Below are 17,424 nucleotides of genomic sequence, written 5' to 3' on the forward strand. Positions count from 1 at the left end.
TTTGCCTGTTGCACATGGGCACTGACAGCACCACATACAGTATAATCATACTACATTCGATTTTGACATGTATCCAATATCACAGCTTTGCTACTTAACAAGAACTATTTGTTATGCAAAACTGTGACTGTTTTACCTTTAAGTCACATGGGTGCCGCCATCTTGTTTAAATCACTTTACATGCGCAAAGTATACTTCATCTTACTTTATGATGGTACAACATAGACAGAAGTTTAAAGTTTTGTTGTCAAACACAGAAATTTACGACTTTATTTCTCCTAAGATGAAAAATGTTCATGTTACATCAAGAAGTGTCAGTTGAGACAAAAGTCCTGTATGACAAGTTACAAACACAGAAATAAAAAAAACTAACATCATCTAATGACAACAGAATTAATTCACATGACAGAATCATCATCACATCATGAGAAACTCCAACAGACTTTCATTGCTACATTAGACCTGCGCTTTTACAACCATTTATCATATGATATACATAGTTGAATGGGGGACTAAACTTGAAACTGAAAAGCCAACTATATCGTCAGAACTAGGGGTGGGTACCGGTACCGTGTACCGGTACAAAACCGGTATTTCTTAATGGACCGGTAAAAAAAAAACGGTCCGTAAAAAAATCAGTGGACCGGCCTATGGACCGATTAGAAAATTCATAGTACCAGGCTACCAGCAGGCGGCCACATAACTGGTCTAAGAAAATACAAAACAGCAGATTTAACGAGTCGTTTTCGAAGACGTTAGCTGTGAATAATATCTAGAAACACTTAAAGGATGAGTAAATAGACGGCGAGGAGAGTATAGTTATAATTTTGAGACAAAGTGCAAATCTAAGAAATTATATCGTTCCAGACATGACGTTTGGAGACTTTTACGTGTGTCTCGCTCTCCAAAACACGATGTACTGCGACACTACTATAACCAGGTACAGGTACAGGTCCGGACCTGGACCTGACCCTCTGGACCTGGACCTGGACCGGACCTGAATTTTATGTACCGGTACCCACCCCTAATCAGAACTGATAGGGACAGGCCGCTACCTGACGTCACCAAATTCAGCAAGTCGAGTCGCCGTCAGCACGGCGTGAGTGCCCTGAACTATGGCAGACTTGAAAAACAAGTGAGAACTTGACTTTGGGGTATACATACCATAGTATGGAAGGCTTTTCAATTCTAATTTTAACTCCCCTATTAGTCCTCACAATCAATATGGGTGCTTTCTTAAACACTTGGCTACAAATAGGCTGATCAACTGCACAATCTGTTATTTTCACATGTCAGCAAGTTTGTGACAAACTGCACAATCTCTTACATTCAACTATACAATTTGTTACTTTCAATACCCACAAGCATTTGTTCATTTGATACAATGTAAGCAAGCTACATCAATATGATACTTGACATAATTAACATAACTCTCTGGAAAATAGATTTGATACGTTTTGTGCCTCTTTTCATTAAGTACAATTCAATAAGATAACTAGATGCAGCTCATTCATTTTTTACGAAATGTAACATGATCATAATACACTTCATATATATTTCTTATTGTCTTCATTTAGTTAAGATTCCGCCTGGCTAAATTGTTACCTGCTCAGTTGCATCATGTCTTACACTTTGGCACTGATATGGTTTAAGACATAAACCCTAGTCTTAAATAGTGTCTTGACTGTTTAAATCAATTTCCTTGTGCGTAACGGAGAGACATCACTGATTATATTAAACATAAATCAACCCAAAATTCTTAGGACAAACCTGAGTTTGGTACATTCAGAACAACATTCATTTTGTATTCATATCTGTTGACAATTAAAATCACCTCGATCTGAAGTAGAAAATGTAAGTTTTAGTTATTAAAGCATTACATGAAGGTGACAGAATCCACTTTTTGGCCCTTTGAATCACCGACCTTCAATTCGGGTAAACCGTCCCTTATTGTTGGCTTGAGTTCAAATATACAGAAGGTGTGAGCTAGCCAATCGATCTATGTTGACCTGCCCTGTCAATCATCTGAAACAATGAAAGTTTATTGCAAATTCCTGCCCGTAGGCTAATTGCAAGTACATGTACATGAACATGTAACACAAGTGGAGGGACAGACAATAATGAACAGTATAACATATGTCTACTCTAGTCTTGACTACTGCCACTAAGTACTAACTTATTGAGTTTGACTTCTTTTTCCGAGACAGTGGAAGACCAATGATCCCACTTTTTCTGTGATATGTGGGTTTTGTGATGTTAAGAGGAGAGTAGTTTTCTTTTCGTCTGAAAACGTGGAGAAATTAGGATGAAATATGGTGGCCTCTCAATAATCAATACTCAATGCAAAGATTAGACTTTTCTGCCATAAAAAAGCCAGTATGGGTCCCTCAAAGTCAGCATGTCCCTTCAAATATGAATGATGATTATATTCAGTTCAAAGGACAAAAAAGTCTTTAGATATTGTTTACTTTACTCCAATGCCAAAAAGACATCTAGGTGGCTCGGTTTTCTATTCGTTGTTTTCCCCCTGCAAAAGGGCTGAAAAAACAAAGCAGTTCAAAGGACCAAAACTTGAATTTTGATACCTCCCCTTTTTATGCTAGATGGTTAATCTACGCTGCCTGGTTTTCGCTGTTCTAACTATTTCCGCTGTTTCCGCCCTGTAAAAGACCGGCCGCCAGCTGACTAATGATCTCCCAGGCGAACGTGATGTCATTCGACGCGGTCGTCGCGGCGCAGACGGCGAATCTCAGGAAGTAGGTCCCTCGCACCTGAGACGGCACCAGGTGGATCTTCTTCCCGTCGTTTATCTTCTTAAGTAGCTGCTCGTTAACCTCATTCGAGCCCTGCAGGTGTGACATGTACAAAGACATTGCAGCTTCTAAATGATACAAGAAGCTCATCTGCATATCTCCAGTGAGGCTTAAGTTACTGCTCTTTACTAAGCTACAAAAGGCAAAGTGAGAGCCTTACACAGTTTCTAAGATTCTAGTCAGTCCTCATTCTTAAAAAGGGTTTCATGATGTTCCTGACTTAGGGAGAAGGGAGGCTGTTACAGTTACAATGTAACCCATCACCTTTTAGTGGTCTTTGGATCTTGCTATGTGGTGACCATTAAGTAAAAAAAAAACTGAAAAAATTGCATAAAGATACATTTCTGAAGTTTAAATTTGGGGCAATATGTTCAGGTCTGGGAAGCAACGTTGAAACTACAACTTATAAGTTGATTGACAGATGTTAGGTTACAAACATTTCCTGAAACAAACTCATCATGCAAACCATACAGAACCCTCTACGTCTTAAAGAAAACCTTTCTCCGAGTCGCCCACCTTCAGTCGGAAGCAGACCAGGCCCATCACCACCTCAGCCGTGACCTCAAACCGCTCGTCGCTCCTCACGAGGGCCTCAAACTCCTTAGCCAGGCCGATTTGCTGGAGGGAGAGTCAGAGTAAGGAACGTCTTGGTAGAAGGGAATACTAGTACCACAGCAAGTTCAACTTCAAGTTCTTCATCTGTCTTAAGATGTACAGCGTCTGACTGTTACGGCAACAACTTGATTACCTGAGTATCCTTACATAATGTACAACACCGAAATGACATCAGTGGCCACAAAGGATAATCAGGTTAGGACCTAAAGTGTGATGTGCAAAAGCAGTAATAAATATGAATATGCTGATTCTTAATCAATCCATCCTTTACTTATGGACAGGGTCAATAATGTTGTAATACTGAGAGAGGTATGACCCTTACCTCTCCCCTAATAACCTCAAACAAACAAACAAACAAACAAACAAACATTCTTATTACTCTTCTGTCTCACCTTCCTGATGTGGTCCTGAAGACCTTTGACCCCAAACATGCGTAACACGAACCACAGCTTCAGCGAGCGGAAGCGCCGCCCTAGCGGGATCTGCCAGTGCTGCAGGGTCAAAGTTCATTAATGCCACCTACCAGTATCAAACAGTACTGCAGGGTCAAGGTTCAGTTAATGCCCCCCACCAGTATCAAACAGCACTGCAGGGTCAAGGTTCAGTTAATGCCCCCTACCAGTATCAAACAGTACTGCAGGGTCAAGGTTCAGTTAATGCCCCCCACCAGTATCAAACAGCACTGCAGGGTCAAGGTTCAGTTAATGCCCCCTACCAGTATCAAACAGTACTGCAGGGTCAATGTTAAGTTAATTCCCCCTACCAGTGTCAAACAGTACTGCAGGGTCAAGGTTTAGTTAATGCCCCCTACCAGTGTCAAACAATACTGCAGGGTCAAGGTTCAGCTAATGCCCCCTGCCAGTATCTAACAGTGTTGCAAGTCAGAAATCAGCCCCAAAATATGACAGGAATATTTTCAATTCAACTATGAACATCAAGACAGTAGTAGTACAAATAAAATTTCCGTCAGAATTTTTGCTGTGATTAAGTAAAACAAAGCACATTTCTGTCACAATCTTTGATAAAAAGAAGGTATGAATACACAGCGAACAAGCAGAGAAAACAGCAGACCAGAGAAACTGCAGGTTTAGAGAAAACTATTCATGGTTGCTGAGGAGATCAGAAAGCCAGCTCACCCTGTAGTCAGTCACCAAACCTTCAGCACCAAGGAGAGAGAAGAACCCGGGTTAGCCCTGCACCAGTTATGTACACGCACAACAGGAACAATCTTACTACTACAAGTGCTACAAGTAATGTATGATTAAGGCCACTCAGATCCCATGGCATGTGTTAGTCCTGCACCAGTTATGTACACGTACAACAGGAACAATCTTACTACTAGAAGTGCTACAAGTAATGTATGATAAAGGCCAATCAGATCCCATGGCATGTGTTAGTTCTGCACCAGCTATCCATGTATGTTTTAAGTCATCCAGCAATGGGATGAGATGAGATATATGTACACAAAAGTAACGGTCTTATAAGTGCTACAAGTTTATGTATAAGAAAAGACCAATCAGATCCCATGGCATGTGGGTAACATGTGTGAGTTGTGCACCAGTTATACATGCATGTATGTGTAACCCATGTAGCAGTGAGATGAGATATATATAGTTGTACACAACAGGAGCTGTCTTACTAGTGCTACAAGTTTATGTATAAGAAAAGACCAATCAGATCCAATGACATGTGCATAACACATGAGAGTTTCACCAGTTATGCATACACAACAAGAACAGTCTTACAATTGCTACAAGTACTGTATAAAATGACCAATCAAAACCAGGATGACAAGAGCGTAACAGGTCGCTGACCGGCTGACCTTGGACTGACCTTGGTTGTCGTGCTTGAGGTAGAGCGGGTCCAAGTTGAACGCGTCCACGATGTCTGCTCGGTTCCGAATCCTGAAACGAATCAGAACATGTCAGAACGTCTGCTTTTTTGTCACATGAAGTGTACATGGTGATCAATCAAATACGCCGAGCAAGATGGAACCACAAACTGGTGTTGCTGACAAAAACAGCAATGATTCTGTATGCATTCATATTCATGCTCAGCACATGACTGAGCAGTCAAAGTTCATTAAGGGTCAGAGATGAAAGGTAAGGGGTCAGGATTGACTGAGTTCAGGACTCATCACATGGCTGAGCAGTCAAAGTTCATGTAGGGGTTAGAGTTGAAAGGTTAATGGTCAGGTTGATGTATGAGTTTATGACGCACCACATGTTTGAGAAGTCAAAGTTCGTGTGAGGGTTAGAGGTGAAAGATCAGGGGTCAGGGTTGATGACTGATCGAGTTATGACTCACCACATGGCTGAGCAGTCAAAGTTCACCCTCATCCACTTGTGAGGGTTAAAGTTGAAGGAATCTGCAAACTGGGGAAAAATAAAGGAATAATTTCATTACCTGCTTTTTAATAAAAACATGATATATGTCTAAGAACCACAGAAATGGAGTGTTGTTGCCGAGGAAAGAGCACCGACCTCGACCCCGTCCAGCAGGGGTCGGTACTCCGGACAGATGAAGGCACTGCCCGCATACGCCGCATCGACATGCAGCCACATGACCTCCTCACGACCTGGGGTTATAGGTCACACAGGTAAGGGCAAAGGTCAACAGCATGGTCAAAGGTAAGAGTGATGCCAAATGTAAATTATCAGATTGACTGAAACAGAATAATTGATGCAAAGGACAAGATTGGAAAGTTTTTTTTTTTTTTTTTTAACGATCTCGCTCAATGCAAGGCCGTAAGAGGCCACTTCTCGACATTGAACTAATTGAACTAATGTGGCCTAGGTGAGAGACAGCGGTGTGTGTTTGTTTTAAAGGTTTGTAGGTTGTATTCGGGGGGAAAGCAGTGGGCTTAGCCAGGGAGGGAATTCCAGAGTTTTTCGGTTCGTGGAAAAAAGTTGCACTTTTGGCCTACTTTATCGAGTTTTCATGTTACATAGAGGGTTTGCCAAGTGAAAGTCAGCATTTCCCAGAAGTTCTTATATTTGTTTTTCAAAGTAAAAAAAAAATATTCCAAATGTCATGAATCCATTCAGCCCAAAGTGAACAACAGCAAACAGAAGAGGGAAATGGACGAAAGGAACTCTCAAATGGAACCAACTAACAACTAGAAACAAAATCTTCAACTAGAAACAAAAAGAAAGAGAAACGTCTCTCACAGACGGGTCCCAGCTCCTGTAAGTTGTCGAAGGCACATGAGGGCGTGGTCCCCAGGGTAGCAACCACCTAGCAACGGCAGGGAAGAACAGAGACTGGGATGAGAGGCCACAAATTCATTTTGCACAATCAATGTTACAATCGCATATCAATACAAACAGCATGACCGGGATGTGAGGTAACCATAGATTCATTGGTAAAACCCCCTGACAACAATTTGTTTCCTTGGCTAAAAAGACAATTCAAAGAGAAAATCAAGCAAGACGTTAAGATGAAAACATAAGGCGTGGAGTTCAGCCATAATCTGACTGGGTTTTTGCATACCTAGAACTGTGTGTTCCGAGGACTTTCCCCCTCAGACTCTGTTTTCATGTTGTTCAGAATTATCCTTAAATCTGAGAACCAGCAAATCCAATTGGTGTGGCCCAGAAAAAAGTTGAGCTTACCAAGAAGGGCAGAAGCCCTTTAGCTTTATCTTCCTGTATAGCAGCCTGCAGTACCGCTCCCCTCAGCGCGAGGGCCTCGTCGGTCTGCAGCTTCCTGCACTTGACAGCACCCAACATGGCCGCCCGCTCTACCGAGGAATGGGCCTGGGAGGGGGGTATGAAATTGATCAATTCTCCATGGGGGAAATGCTTGAATGTGAATCATGTAAAAGAAATCCACTGATTTCAGGCCAAATATAGAAAGTGACATTTTAAAGCTTGTTACTTGTTAAAATCCGGGGATTTTCTACTAACTTCTCCTTTTCAAGCATATTACCCAAATCATCATTACTCGAGGGCATTACCCAAAATAACTCAAAAAACAGTAGCTGCATCCTTGTTTCAAGTCATATTTTGGGTACTGCTGTAACAGTTAGAAAGTAAATGGCAGGAGACAACAGGATGACATATTTCAAGACAAATTACAGACATTCCTCTGAGAGTCTGAGTTGCAGACCTGCAATGGATGTCACTTGAGGACAGGAGAACAATGTCCAGACTTTGCATGATGTACAAGATGACTAATAAACTTGTGGACGTACCGACTGATAAGTATCTAATGCCAGCTCAGAAGAGGACCAGAAATAGTCATGCTTTTAAGTACCAGAGTTATCAGCCAAGGATTGACGTGTTCAAAAATTCGTATTTCCCGAGAACCATAGTAGAATGGAACTCGTTGTCATCAAGTACTGTAGGAGCTTCATCACTAAGTAGCTTTAAAGAACGGTTGCAGTCAGATATGCAAAGACTAGGTGTAACAGACCGTTCGGTGTAATATGACCAGCTGCTGCCGCGCCGCGTGCCTGCGAAGCTGGTGTGTTACGCCTGATGGCGGTTATACCGGCTATATAGATACAGATACAGATACAGATACAGATACAGTTAGCCTTTACTTGATCAGACGTGTAGATGACCAGTTTGCCCATGATGTCGTGGTCCGACATGTCGGGATGTTCCGTCTTAAATTTCTGTAGAGCCTTGGAACGAGCGGCAAGGAGCGCTACCAGGGTCGCCTCACTAGCTGTGCCCTGGGAACAACAACAACAAAAACAACAATAACAACAATTTTGTCAGTTTTTAAATTCTGCACTGCCTTGAAGCAAGCCGCAAGCAAGGCTACCAGTGTCGCCTCACTAGCTGTGCCCTGGGAACAACAGCAACAATAGTTTTACATTCTGCACTACCTTCAAGCGAAAGGAAAGCAAGGCTACATGGGTTACTTCACTAGCTATACCTTGGGAACAGCAACAACATTAGAGACGTAACAGGCAGACAAATAAGCAATACCCTGTCAAACAACTGACATGAATGCTCTCCTTGGTGCTGATTGGCTATCTTACAGGAAACAGATTGACTGGTTGAAATGCTGTTCTTGGTACTGATTGGCTATCTAACAGGAAAATGATTGGCTGGTTTGAATGCTGTCCTTGGTGCTGATTGGCTATCTAACAGGAAACAGATTGGCTGGATTGAATGCTGTCCTTGGTGCTGATTGGCTATATAACAGGAAACAGATTGACTGGTTTAAATGCTGTCCTTGAAGCTGATTGGCTATCTGACAGGAAACAGATTGGCTGGATTGAATGCTATCCTTGGTGCTGATTGGCTATATAACAGGAAACAGATTGACTGGTTTAAATGCTGTCCTTGAAGCTGATTGGCTATCTACAAGGAAAATGATTGGCTGGTTTGAATGCTGTCCTTGGTGCTGATTGGCTTTCTGACAGGAAAATGATTGGCTGGTTGGAATGCTGGCCAAGGTGCTGATTGGATATTTGACAGGAAACAGATTGGCTGGTTGGAATGCTGTCCTTGGTGCTGATTGGATATCTGACAGGAAAAAGATTGGCTGGTTGGAATGCTGTTCTTGGTGCTGATTGGCTATCTGACAGGAAAATGATTGGCTGATTGGAATGCTGTCTTTGTGCTGATTGGCTATCTGACAGGAAAATGATTGGCTGGTTGGAATGCTGTCTTTGTGCTGATTGGCTATCTGACAGGAAAATGATTGGCTGGATTGAATGCTGTCCTTGGAGCTGATTGGCTATCTCACACGAAGCAGATTGGCTGGATTGAATGCTGTCCTTGGTGCTGATTGGCTATCAGACAGAAAAATGATTGGCTGGTTTGAATGCTATCTTTGTGCTGATTGGCTTAATGACAGGAAAATGATTGGCTGGTTTAAAAGCTGTCCATGGTGCCGATTGGCTATCTGACAGAAAGTGATTGGCTGGTTGGAATGCTGTCCTTTGTGCTGATTGGCTATCTGACAAGAAAATGATTGGCTGGTTTGAATGCTGTCCTTGGTGCTGATTGGCTATCTGACAAGAAGATGATTGGCTGGTTTGAATGCTGTCCTTGGTGCTGATTGGCTATCTAACAGGAACAGATTGGCTGGTTTGAATGCTGTCCTTGGTGCGAATTGGCTATCTGACAGGAAAGTGATTGGCTGATTCAAATGCTGTCCTTGGTGCTGATTGGCTATCTAACAGGAAAATGATTGGCTGGATTGAATGCCGTCTTTGGTGCTGATTAGCTATCAGACAGGAAAATGATTGGCTTATTTGAATGCTGTCCTTGGTGCTGATTGGCTTTCTGACAGGAAAATGATTGGCTGGTTGGAATGCTGGCCAAGGTGCTGATTGGATATTTGACAGGAAACAGATTGGCTGGTTGGAATGCTGTCCTTGGTGCTGATTGGATATCTGACAGGAAAAAGATTGGCTGGTTGGAATGCTGTTCTTGGTGCTGATTGGCTATCTGACAGGAAAATGATTGGCTGATTGGAATGCTGTCTTTGTGCTGATTGGCTATCTGACAGGAAAATGATTGGCTGGTTGGAATGCTGTCTTTGTGCTGATTGGCTATCTGACAGGAAAATGATTGGCTGGTTGGAATGCTGTCTTTGTGCTGATTGGCTATCTGACAGGAAAATGATTGGCTGGTTGGAATGCTGTCTTTGTGCTGATTGGCTATCTGACAGGAAAATGATTGGCTGGTTGGAATGCTGCCTTGCTAAAATAAATAAAATGAAATGATTGTTGGCTATTCCTTGCAATCTTCCTGAAGCATCTTGCACCATTAAACACATTACACTGTATGTGCTGCAATTAATATATTTTGCTCGTAAAATACCTAGTCATATAACCTTGAGACTGACCTGTATGACACCGCCCCCCTCCCCCGATGTTCCGGCCAGGAAACACTCCGGCAGCTGCAGCATCTTCCCTAACCAGTCTAGCACCACTGTCTCCAACTCTGTACAGGCAGGGCTGGCAGCCTGGGGGGAGGGGGGCACAATTAACCTTCAGCTTAACCTCTAGTAATTACACCTTCCCTAACCAGTCTAGCACCACTGTTTCTAACTCTGTACTACAGACTGATCTGGCAGCCTGAAGGGGGAGGGGGGCACAATTAACCTTCAGCCTGGGGGGAGGGGGGCACAGTTAACCTTCAGCCTGGGGGGAGGGGGGCACGGTTAACCTTGAGCCTGGGGGGAGGGGAGCAGTGTGAGGGTAAATACTTACCCAAGAGAAGCCAATACAGCCGACAGCCCCAGACAGCATGTCCCCCAGCAAGGTAGCAGTGTGAGGGTTAATACTTACCCAGGAGAAGCCGATACAGCCGACAGCACCAGACAGCATGTCCCCCAGTAGGGTAGCAGTGTGAGGGTTAATACTTACCCAGGAGAAGCCGATACAGCCGACAGCCCCAGACAGCATGTCCCCCAGTAGGGCAGGGTAGCAGTGTGAGGGTTAATACTTACCCAAGAGAAGCCGATACAGCCGACAGCCCCAGACAGCATGTCCCCCAGTAGGGCAGGGTAGCAGTGTGAGGGTTAATACTTACCCAAGAGAAGCCTATACAGCCGACAGCACCAGACAGCATGTCCCCCAGTAGGGTAGCAGTGTGAGGGTTAATACTTACCCAGGAGAAGCCGATACAGCCGACAGCCCCAGACAGCATGTCCCCCAGTAGGGCAGGGTAGCAGTGTGAGGGTTAATACTTACCCAGGAGAAGCCGATACAGCCGACAGCACCAGACAGCATGTCCCCCAGTAGGGTAGCAGTGTGAGGGTTAATACTTACCCAGGAGAAGCCGATACAGCCGACAGCCCCAGACAGCATGTCCCCCAGTAGGGCAGGGTAGCAGTGTGAGGGTTAATACTTACCCAGGAGAAGCCGATACAGCCGACAGCCCCAGACAGCATGTCCCCCAGTAGCGCAGGGTAGGAGTTGGCGCAGGGGAAGTAAGCATGGAAGTGTGGACTGTGCCAAAATGTCACCTGGAGAGGGGGGAAGTGTTTATGGTTAAAAATCATCTTACAGGCAAATATGCAATGCAAGACTTATCTGTTTAGGCACAAAATATCCAACAGAAAACAATTTAATGAATCTACAATTGCGCATCAGCTTGTGTTGAACATAAAATCAGGTTCTATGGTTTTACAGTTTCTGAATTTATCATGGTTCTGATGCCATTAAGACATTTATTTTAAATTTCCAAACTGTTCGATAGAGCTTATTAATAAGGGACCATGATAGCACAGCAAAGTTCCCCCCCACATGTCACTAATGGAACACCATTAACTATAATCACAACATTACATGCTGCATTTAACCTGCAGTAACAGCCTGGGACTTTCTCTTCTGCCTTCTGAGTCTAGCAACTCTACTGTAGATCTTTAAATGTTTGCAATGGTTCAATTTTCACAATCTCCACAGCAAATTCATGAAGAATTTGAAACACCGCAAAAACCACCTTTAACTTCTGTCACTAATAAGTTAACTCCCAGCAAAAATAACTGGATTTACAGTATGCTGAAGCAAAGTGCAACCAGAATTTTTATTCAATTACAGTTCAATTTTGATTTCTACCAACACAGATGAACTTTCAAGCTGAATTCACAGACTATTCTGAACTGCATATAAAAGATATTTTGTCTTAAATCCTCTGTATTTGTAGCCTGGGTGCCATCCTATCTCTACCGGGCTCTCCTACACTCGCTACTCAAAAAAAAATATTTTTAGGGTAGCGAGTGTAGGAGCCCCGGTAGAGATAGGATGCCACCTAGGCTATGCTAAGTTTAGAGTGTTCCTAAAATGCACATAAAGGAGATACAGAGAATGCAGGGTTCTCTGTGTTTGTTTGTTTGTGTTTGTTTGATCTTGCTGAAATGCGAAGGAACCAAAAGACGACCCACTGACCCCTGGCATGATGACCCTCTCGATGTCGGCCTGCACGGCCTCCCAGCTCTCGGGGTCCTGCGGCGCCGCGGCGGGAATCAGCTCACGGAGATACCTGCCACGGAGAGAGATGTGTCACGTTATTAAGAAGAACTTTATTGCACGACAATTGTACAAGTATGGCGAGAATCCATAAACATAATAAAAAGTAGAAGTATAGAATAACTAATTATTCATACAATACAATAATGGCTAGCATACGTTTTTGATATATAATGTTATAATCGAGTTGATTTATTCATTAGTTTCGGTATTTTTTCTAATGTGAAAGCAGTCGTTTAGATATTTACCTATTTTCGCATTGTGGGGATTGTTGCATTTAAATATACTCAAACGGTTGGTAGCATCCAGCCTTTTAAAACTTGTACTTGTTTCGAGAAATGTGAATAACTTATCACGTAAAACGTTATGTAAACACACATTACAGACTGGTACCTGTAATGGGACATGGTTTGTCACTGGAAAAGAGGGGATACAGGGCAGTGAAAGCAATATACTTCCCTCTCTTATAGAAGATTGATAATGATAATCATATCACAAATATGTCTCTGTACTGGCCATATATATCAGGTGATAATGATAATCATATCACAAATATGTCTCTGTACTGGCCATATATACCAGGCACCAGACAAGCATGATCAGGGTGGACAGTTACCACTACAGTGAAAACAATAGATGGAGAGATAATCAACTGAACCTAGGGTTGGTTGATTGATAGATTGATTGATTGATTGACAGATTGGTTACCCTGGCTTGACGCTGGGAAACACGGGCTGCGTCTCGTTGATTGATTGATTGATTGAACGATTGATTCATTGACAGATGATTACCCTGGCTTGACGCTGGGAAACACGGGCCGCGTCTCGATGCCCTCCATGAAGTCTGCGATGTAGTCCACCATCTCCTTCCCCATCCGCCGGAACTCTGCGTGGTCCATGGGAGGGGTGGGGATGGGCTCTGTGCCCCCAGGGGTGGGGATGGGCTCTGTGCCCCCAGGGGTGGGGATGGGCTCTGCATCCACTGGGGTGGGAATGGGCTCTTCATCCCCAGGGGTGGGGATGGGCTCTTCATCCCCAGGGGTGGGGATGGGCTCTTCATCCCCAGGGGTGGGGATGGGCTCTGCATCTGCTGGGGTGAGGGTTGACTGGGGGGTGGGGGTGGGGATGGACTGGGGGGTGGGGATGGGCTCTGTCATGAGGGGGGTGGGGGCTGCTCCTCCCTTCCCTTCCTTCGGCATCTTGTTACCCTGCAGGGAGGACAAGAATATGTATTAAAGATTACATTTGTAGCTTCAACAAATTCTCAGGTTGAATTTCAGAGTGATGTACAAGGCAGACCTTTTCCCAGCAGTTTCTCCAGCTGGAAACAAGCTGACTTTAACACAGACTTTCCTCAGTGAAACACAAACTCTGCTCACACAGTATCAAATACCAACTACATTTGTACTAGCATAGATTAGATTACTACTCTTGGCTTAGCTTCGCTGACGAAGATTTCAGGGATTTCAAAGATTTTAGATAACTACCATTCTCCCAGTAAATCACACCCTCTTACTCAGTATATAATCCAGTACCACTGTAGCATAGAGTTCTCTATCCTTACACATATATATGTACAATACTGTAGCACAGATACCTTCTGTCTGAGTGAAACACACTACTAGTAGCACTGCCTCCTAACATATATATGCTCAATACTGCAGCACAGACCCTCTCAGTGAAACACACCCCCTGTTCACACATGTATGTACAATCTTGTAGCTTCTCTGTCAATAAAACGCACCCCCTGTTCACACAGTACAAAGTGCTGAATAAACGTCACCATTTCCCGAGTCCACAGTTTTTACTGTTCTTCCTGCGGCAAACCCACACCACCTGTTCAGGCTGCCTGTACCAGACTGTGCTCACATTACATACAGCTTCTATCTATGGCCATCAGGATATAATAAGTACATAGGGCAGTGTGAAGACAGTGCTGTATTTCTTGTCACAAGGAAGATTCGGTACATGTCTGATGGCAGCTACGAACTTTAAAACGACGTCTAATTGATAAAGCAGAACGAAATTGACCATGAAAACAATTGTAAATACATGATATATGAAACAATTGTGTAAGAGTTTGATCATAAGTGAACGATACAGTTTCCAGTCTCATAAAAAAATCAATGTGACATGATAAAAATATATGTTTTCTTTCAATTTGAATGAGAAAAGAGAACTGGTTATTCATCATTCATGTAGCAAGACCAGAATATGTGATGTGTAACATGTTATTAATTTCAAGAGGCCCACCACCTGAATTGGTCAATTAGCAAAACCACCACACAGCCAGCTCAAATTACCTTCCTGCCCTTTCATGTGGCAATTGGTCCCCATGGCAACTGTGAGATGATTGCATCACGTTGCCAGGAGACCAAAGTTTGATTGGAGGATGGGCAGGAGGTGATGATGTCTTCTCACGTGTTGCCATGACAACGGGCAGAGAGTCGGCCTGGAGATAACGTCAGGTGCTGACCTGGGCACGAGAGGTCATGACCTGGGGTCACACAGGGCAGATACTGTATGTACTCTTACTACTGCGATCTACATTAAATGGGCAGCAGAATCGCAAATGTCCAACCTTGTGTTATGGCGGGTTACCGATGCAGGACAACAACAACAACATAACAATCACCCATGTGGTTTTGATTAATTGGCTGTTAATCCAGAATAAACTTATTTAGCTATATTTACGTATAATGTCATGTTACAGTACTTAGTTATACAACAAAGTCCATGGTCATCGGTGTCAGTAACCCTGGTTCCGAACAAACAGAAATAATTAATAATAAAGAGTAGGATTCAGATATAAGTTATAACGTTATTCATTTTTGGAACAACACTTAAACCACTATAGAAGATCCTGTTAACATGTTTAAAACATGGAAGCGAAGCTAAAGAGCTTCGTGAAATGTTAGTAAACATTACCTACAGCCCGGAAAACCACGCCGGTGTCTCGCACCGACGTTACAACAGCTGACAAACCTCACACAAGGACACAAGTGACCTTGGCGGCTGTGAACCTCACCTTGAGACCACTGAGCCCTGAGATGTGCCCCGAACTTGACCTTCCCGGGTAGTGAAAGTTGTTTCCCCGGCAGTGAAAGTTGTTCCGCGACACCCCTGAGCCCAGACGGTACCATCTCCGCCACATGTGGGCGTCAGCTGATACAGGGTCATCAGAGGTCAATATGGCTGCGCGAACTTTGATCGTTCGGAATGGCGTCAGATTTCTAACGGACATATGGGCACCTGACGAAACTTCGGAACTGTTACAAAATCATCCAAGTCCAAAAGTTTAACATTCCCGAAAATAACATTTGCCCAAAGTGAACTATTACAAAGTCATTCCAGTCCAAAATGGAGCTGTTCCCCATATGCAAAATGGACTCTTCCAGAGGAACCTATGCATAATGGCCCATTCTGTAAAAAAAAAAACTCTTCCACTAAAATAAATGGCTTTTTCGTGCCCCAGTCCAAACTTGAAAAAAAAGTGTGCATGCAAGAATAGACTCTTCCAGCGGCCCGCCCATGCAAAATGGACCAGTCCAAAATTACTTATAATATCAGGTGTATTTGCAGCCAGTGCCACAGGCAGGTACCCAATGTGTAGGGTAATGAGGCTGTTTTAACGTGTTCGAGGCACCTCCTCGAGCACGGGACCCCCGTTTTACGTCCCTCCCGGAAGACGATTTCGTGGAAAGCTTCGTGAGGCTACAGCAATCCGGACGTCCTTGGTTGGTCCCCCATCCAAGCACTGTCCGGACCGCGCGTTGCTTAACTTCCGAGATCGAGGGATCGGGTGTATCCAACGCGCCACGCGGCCGTAGACAAACATGAACTGCTATTATTCTTAGATTACTCCAGTCTGAAATAGAGTGTTCCAAATTAACCCCATTTCAAGAATACCCTCAGTCGTTCAGGACACAGCAAAAAAAAATGTACACGTTTGGTCTAAAGTTGGCCAAACATCGCAAAATTAATCAATTTCGATTAATATGCACCAAAAGCGTGAATATTGAATGTCCTGTGGGCATGTGTCACAGGCATCGTCGTACAAAACGTCTGACTTGATTTGGTTTCGGTACCAGGGTCAGGAGACAACACCGTACATTTTTGGTATAAAAAAGGCCAAGATCACAAAATCAATCATTATAAGTGAAGTGGTGTATGCAAAAAGTATGAATACATCAATCATTTTGAAGTGGTGCGTGCTAAAAGTATGAATAAAGTCATGTTGACATATGTCTAAGGCGCACCTGTACCAAATGTCAGCTCGTAGGTCATCTAGTTGTACATGTTTTTACCAGGACACAGGAGATCAAAATATACATTTCTCTAAAAATGTCCAAAAGAAAACTCAATGAAATAATTCATAGGCCTGGCTATCATAAAAAAGTGATCAATGAAATAAAACTCTACCCTCGGTCCAAATTTTAATTCTGGTTACAAAATGACAGAGATAAACCAAGAGGAAGATTCGACAGGAGGGTGGGGGGGAGAAGAAACGTCAGAAAAAATCATATATTACTTTTAATATCTGTGGTACCTATTAAGTGGACTACAATAATGCTGAAATAATGGTAGTAGCACTTATAATTAAAGTGGCGTTAAATAGAAAGTTTATTGCAATTTTTCCCCTTAAGCTAATTCTGAGTGAACAACAATGATTGCGGCATTTGAGACAGATGATGATGATCTTTATTTTCAGGTTCTTGCCGACATGAGCTAAATGTATTAATTATACTTTTCAATCAAGTAGAGACAAATTAGTTAAGCATGAAAATATATGCTTCTATTAAATCTACTGTATATATGTTATCACAAAAATCTATCATTCACAAAACAATTAAACATTTACAGTTATACTACCGCTGAGTCTACTATGTACATGTTAACCCTCAATCTATTGTTTACATTTAAACATAGAGAGCTACGCTACTACTAAATCTATCGTATAAGTGATATCACGAAATCTATCCATAAACAGTTATATAAATCGCAGATATATAAATCTCTGCTACCACCAAGGACAGGGCCCTAGGAAATACGAATT

At 43.0% G+C, this 17,424-nt stretch overlaps 1 protein-coding gene across 5 annotated transcripts; it reads right to left on the reverse strand.

Annotated features, from left to right (window-relative positions):
- Positions 1 to 232: 232 nt before the first annotated feature.
- Positions 233 to 13,338, reverse strand: LOC136441602 (aromatic-L-amino-acid decarboxylase-like). Of its 5 annotated transcripts, XM_066437976.1 has the most exons (14): positions 13,161 to 13,338; positions 12,289 to 12,382; positions 11,253 to 11,366; positions 10,242 to 10,361; positions 7,975 to 8,109; positions 7,043 to 7,186; positions 6,599 to 6,665; positions 5,912 to 6,006; positions 5,736 to 5,803; positions 5,262 to 5,332; positions 4,565 to 4,584; positions 3,821 to 3,919; positions 3,330 to 3,431; positions 233 to 2,846 (listed from the first exon to the last, which is right to left on the reverse strand). In XM_066437976.1, exons 1-14 carry the CDS (start codon positions 13,265 to 13,267, stop codon positions 2,637 to 2,639), a joined length of 1,446 nt encoding a protein of 481 aa, XP_066294073.1. In that variant the 5' UTR covers positions 13,268 to 13,338; the 3' UTR covers positions 233 to 2,636. The 5 variants fall into 5 exon arrangements, with proteins under 5 accessions (XP_066294073.1, XP_066294078.1, XP_066294076.1 ...); XM_066437981.1 differs by lacking the exons at positions 11,253 to 11,366; positions 12,289 to 12,382; positions 13,161 to 13,338 and adding an exon at positions 10,848 to 10,911; XM_066437979.1 differs by lacking the exons at positions 11,253 to 11,366; positions 12,289 to 12,382; positions 13,161 to 13,338 and adding an exon at positions 10,765 to 10,823.
- Between the last annotated feature and the right edge of the window lie 4,086 nt (positions 13,339 to 17,424).

This window comes from Branchiostoma lanceolatum, chromosome 9 (assembly GCF_035083965.1).
Source record: "Branchiostoma lanceolatum isolate klBraLanc5 chromosome 9, klBraLanc5.hap2, whole genome shotgun sequence".
Classification (NCBI taxonomy): domain Eukaryota; kingdom Metazoa; phylum Chordata; class Leptocardii; order Amphioxiformes; family Branchiostomatidae; genus Branchiostoma; species Branchiostoma lanceolatum.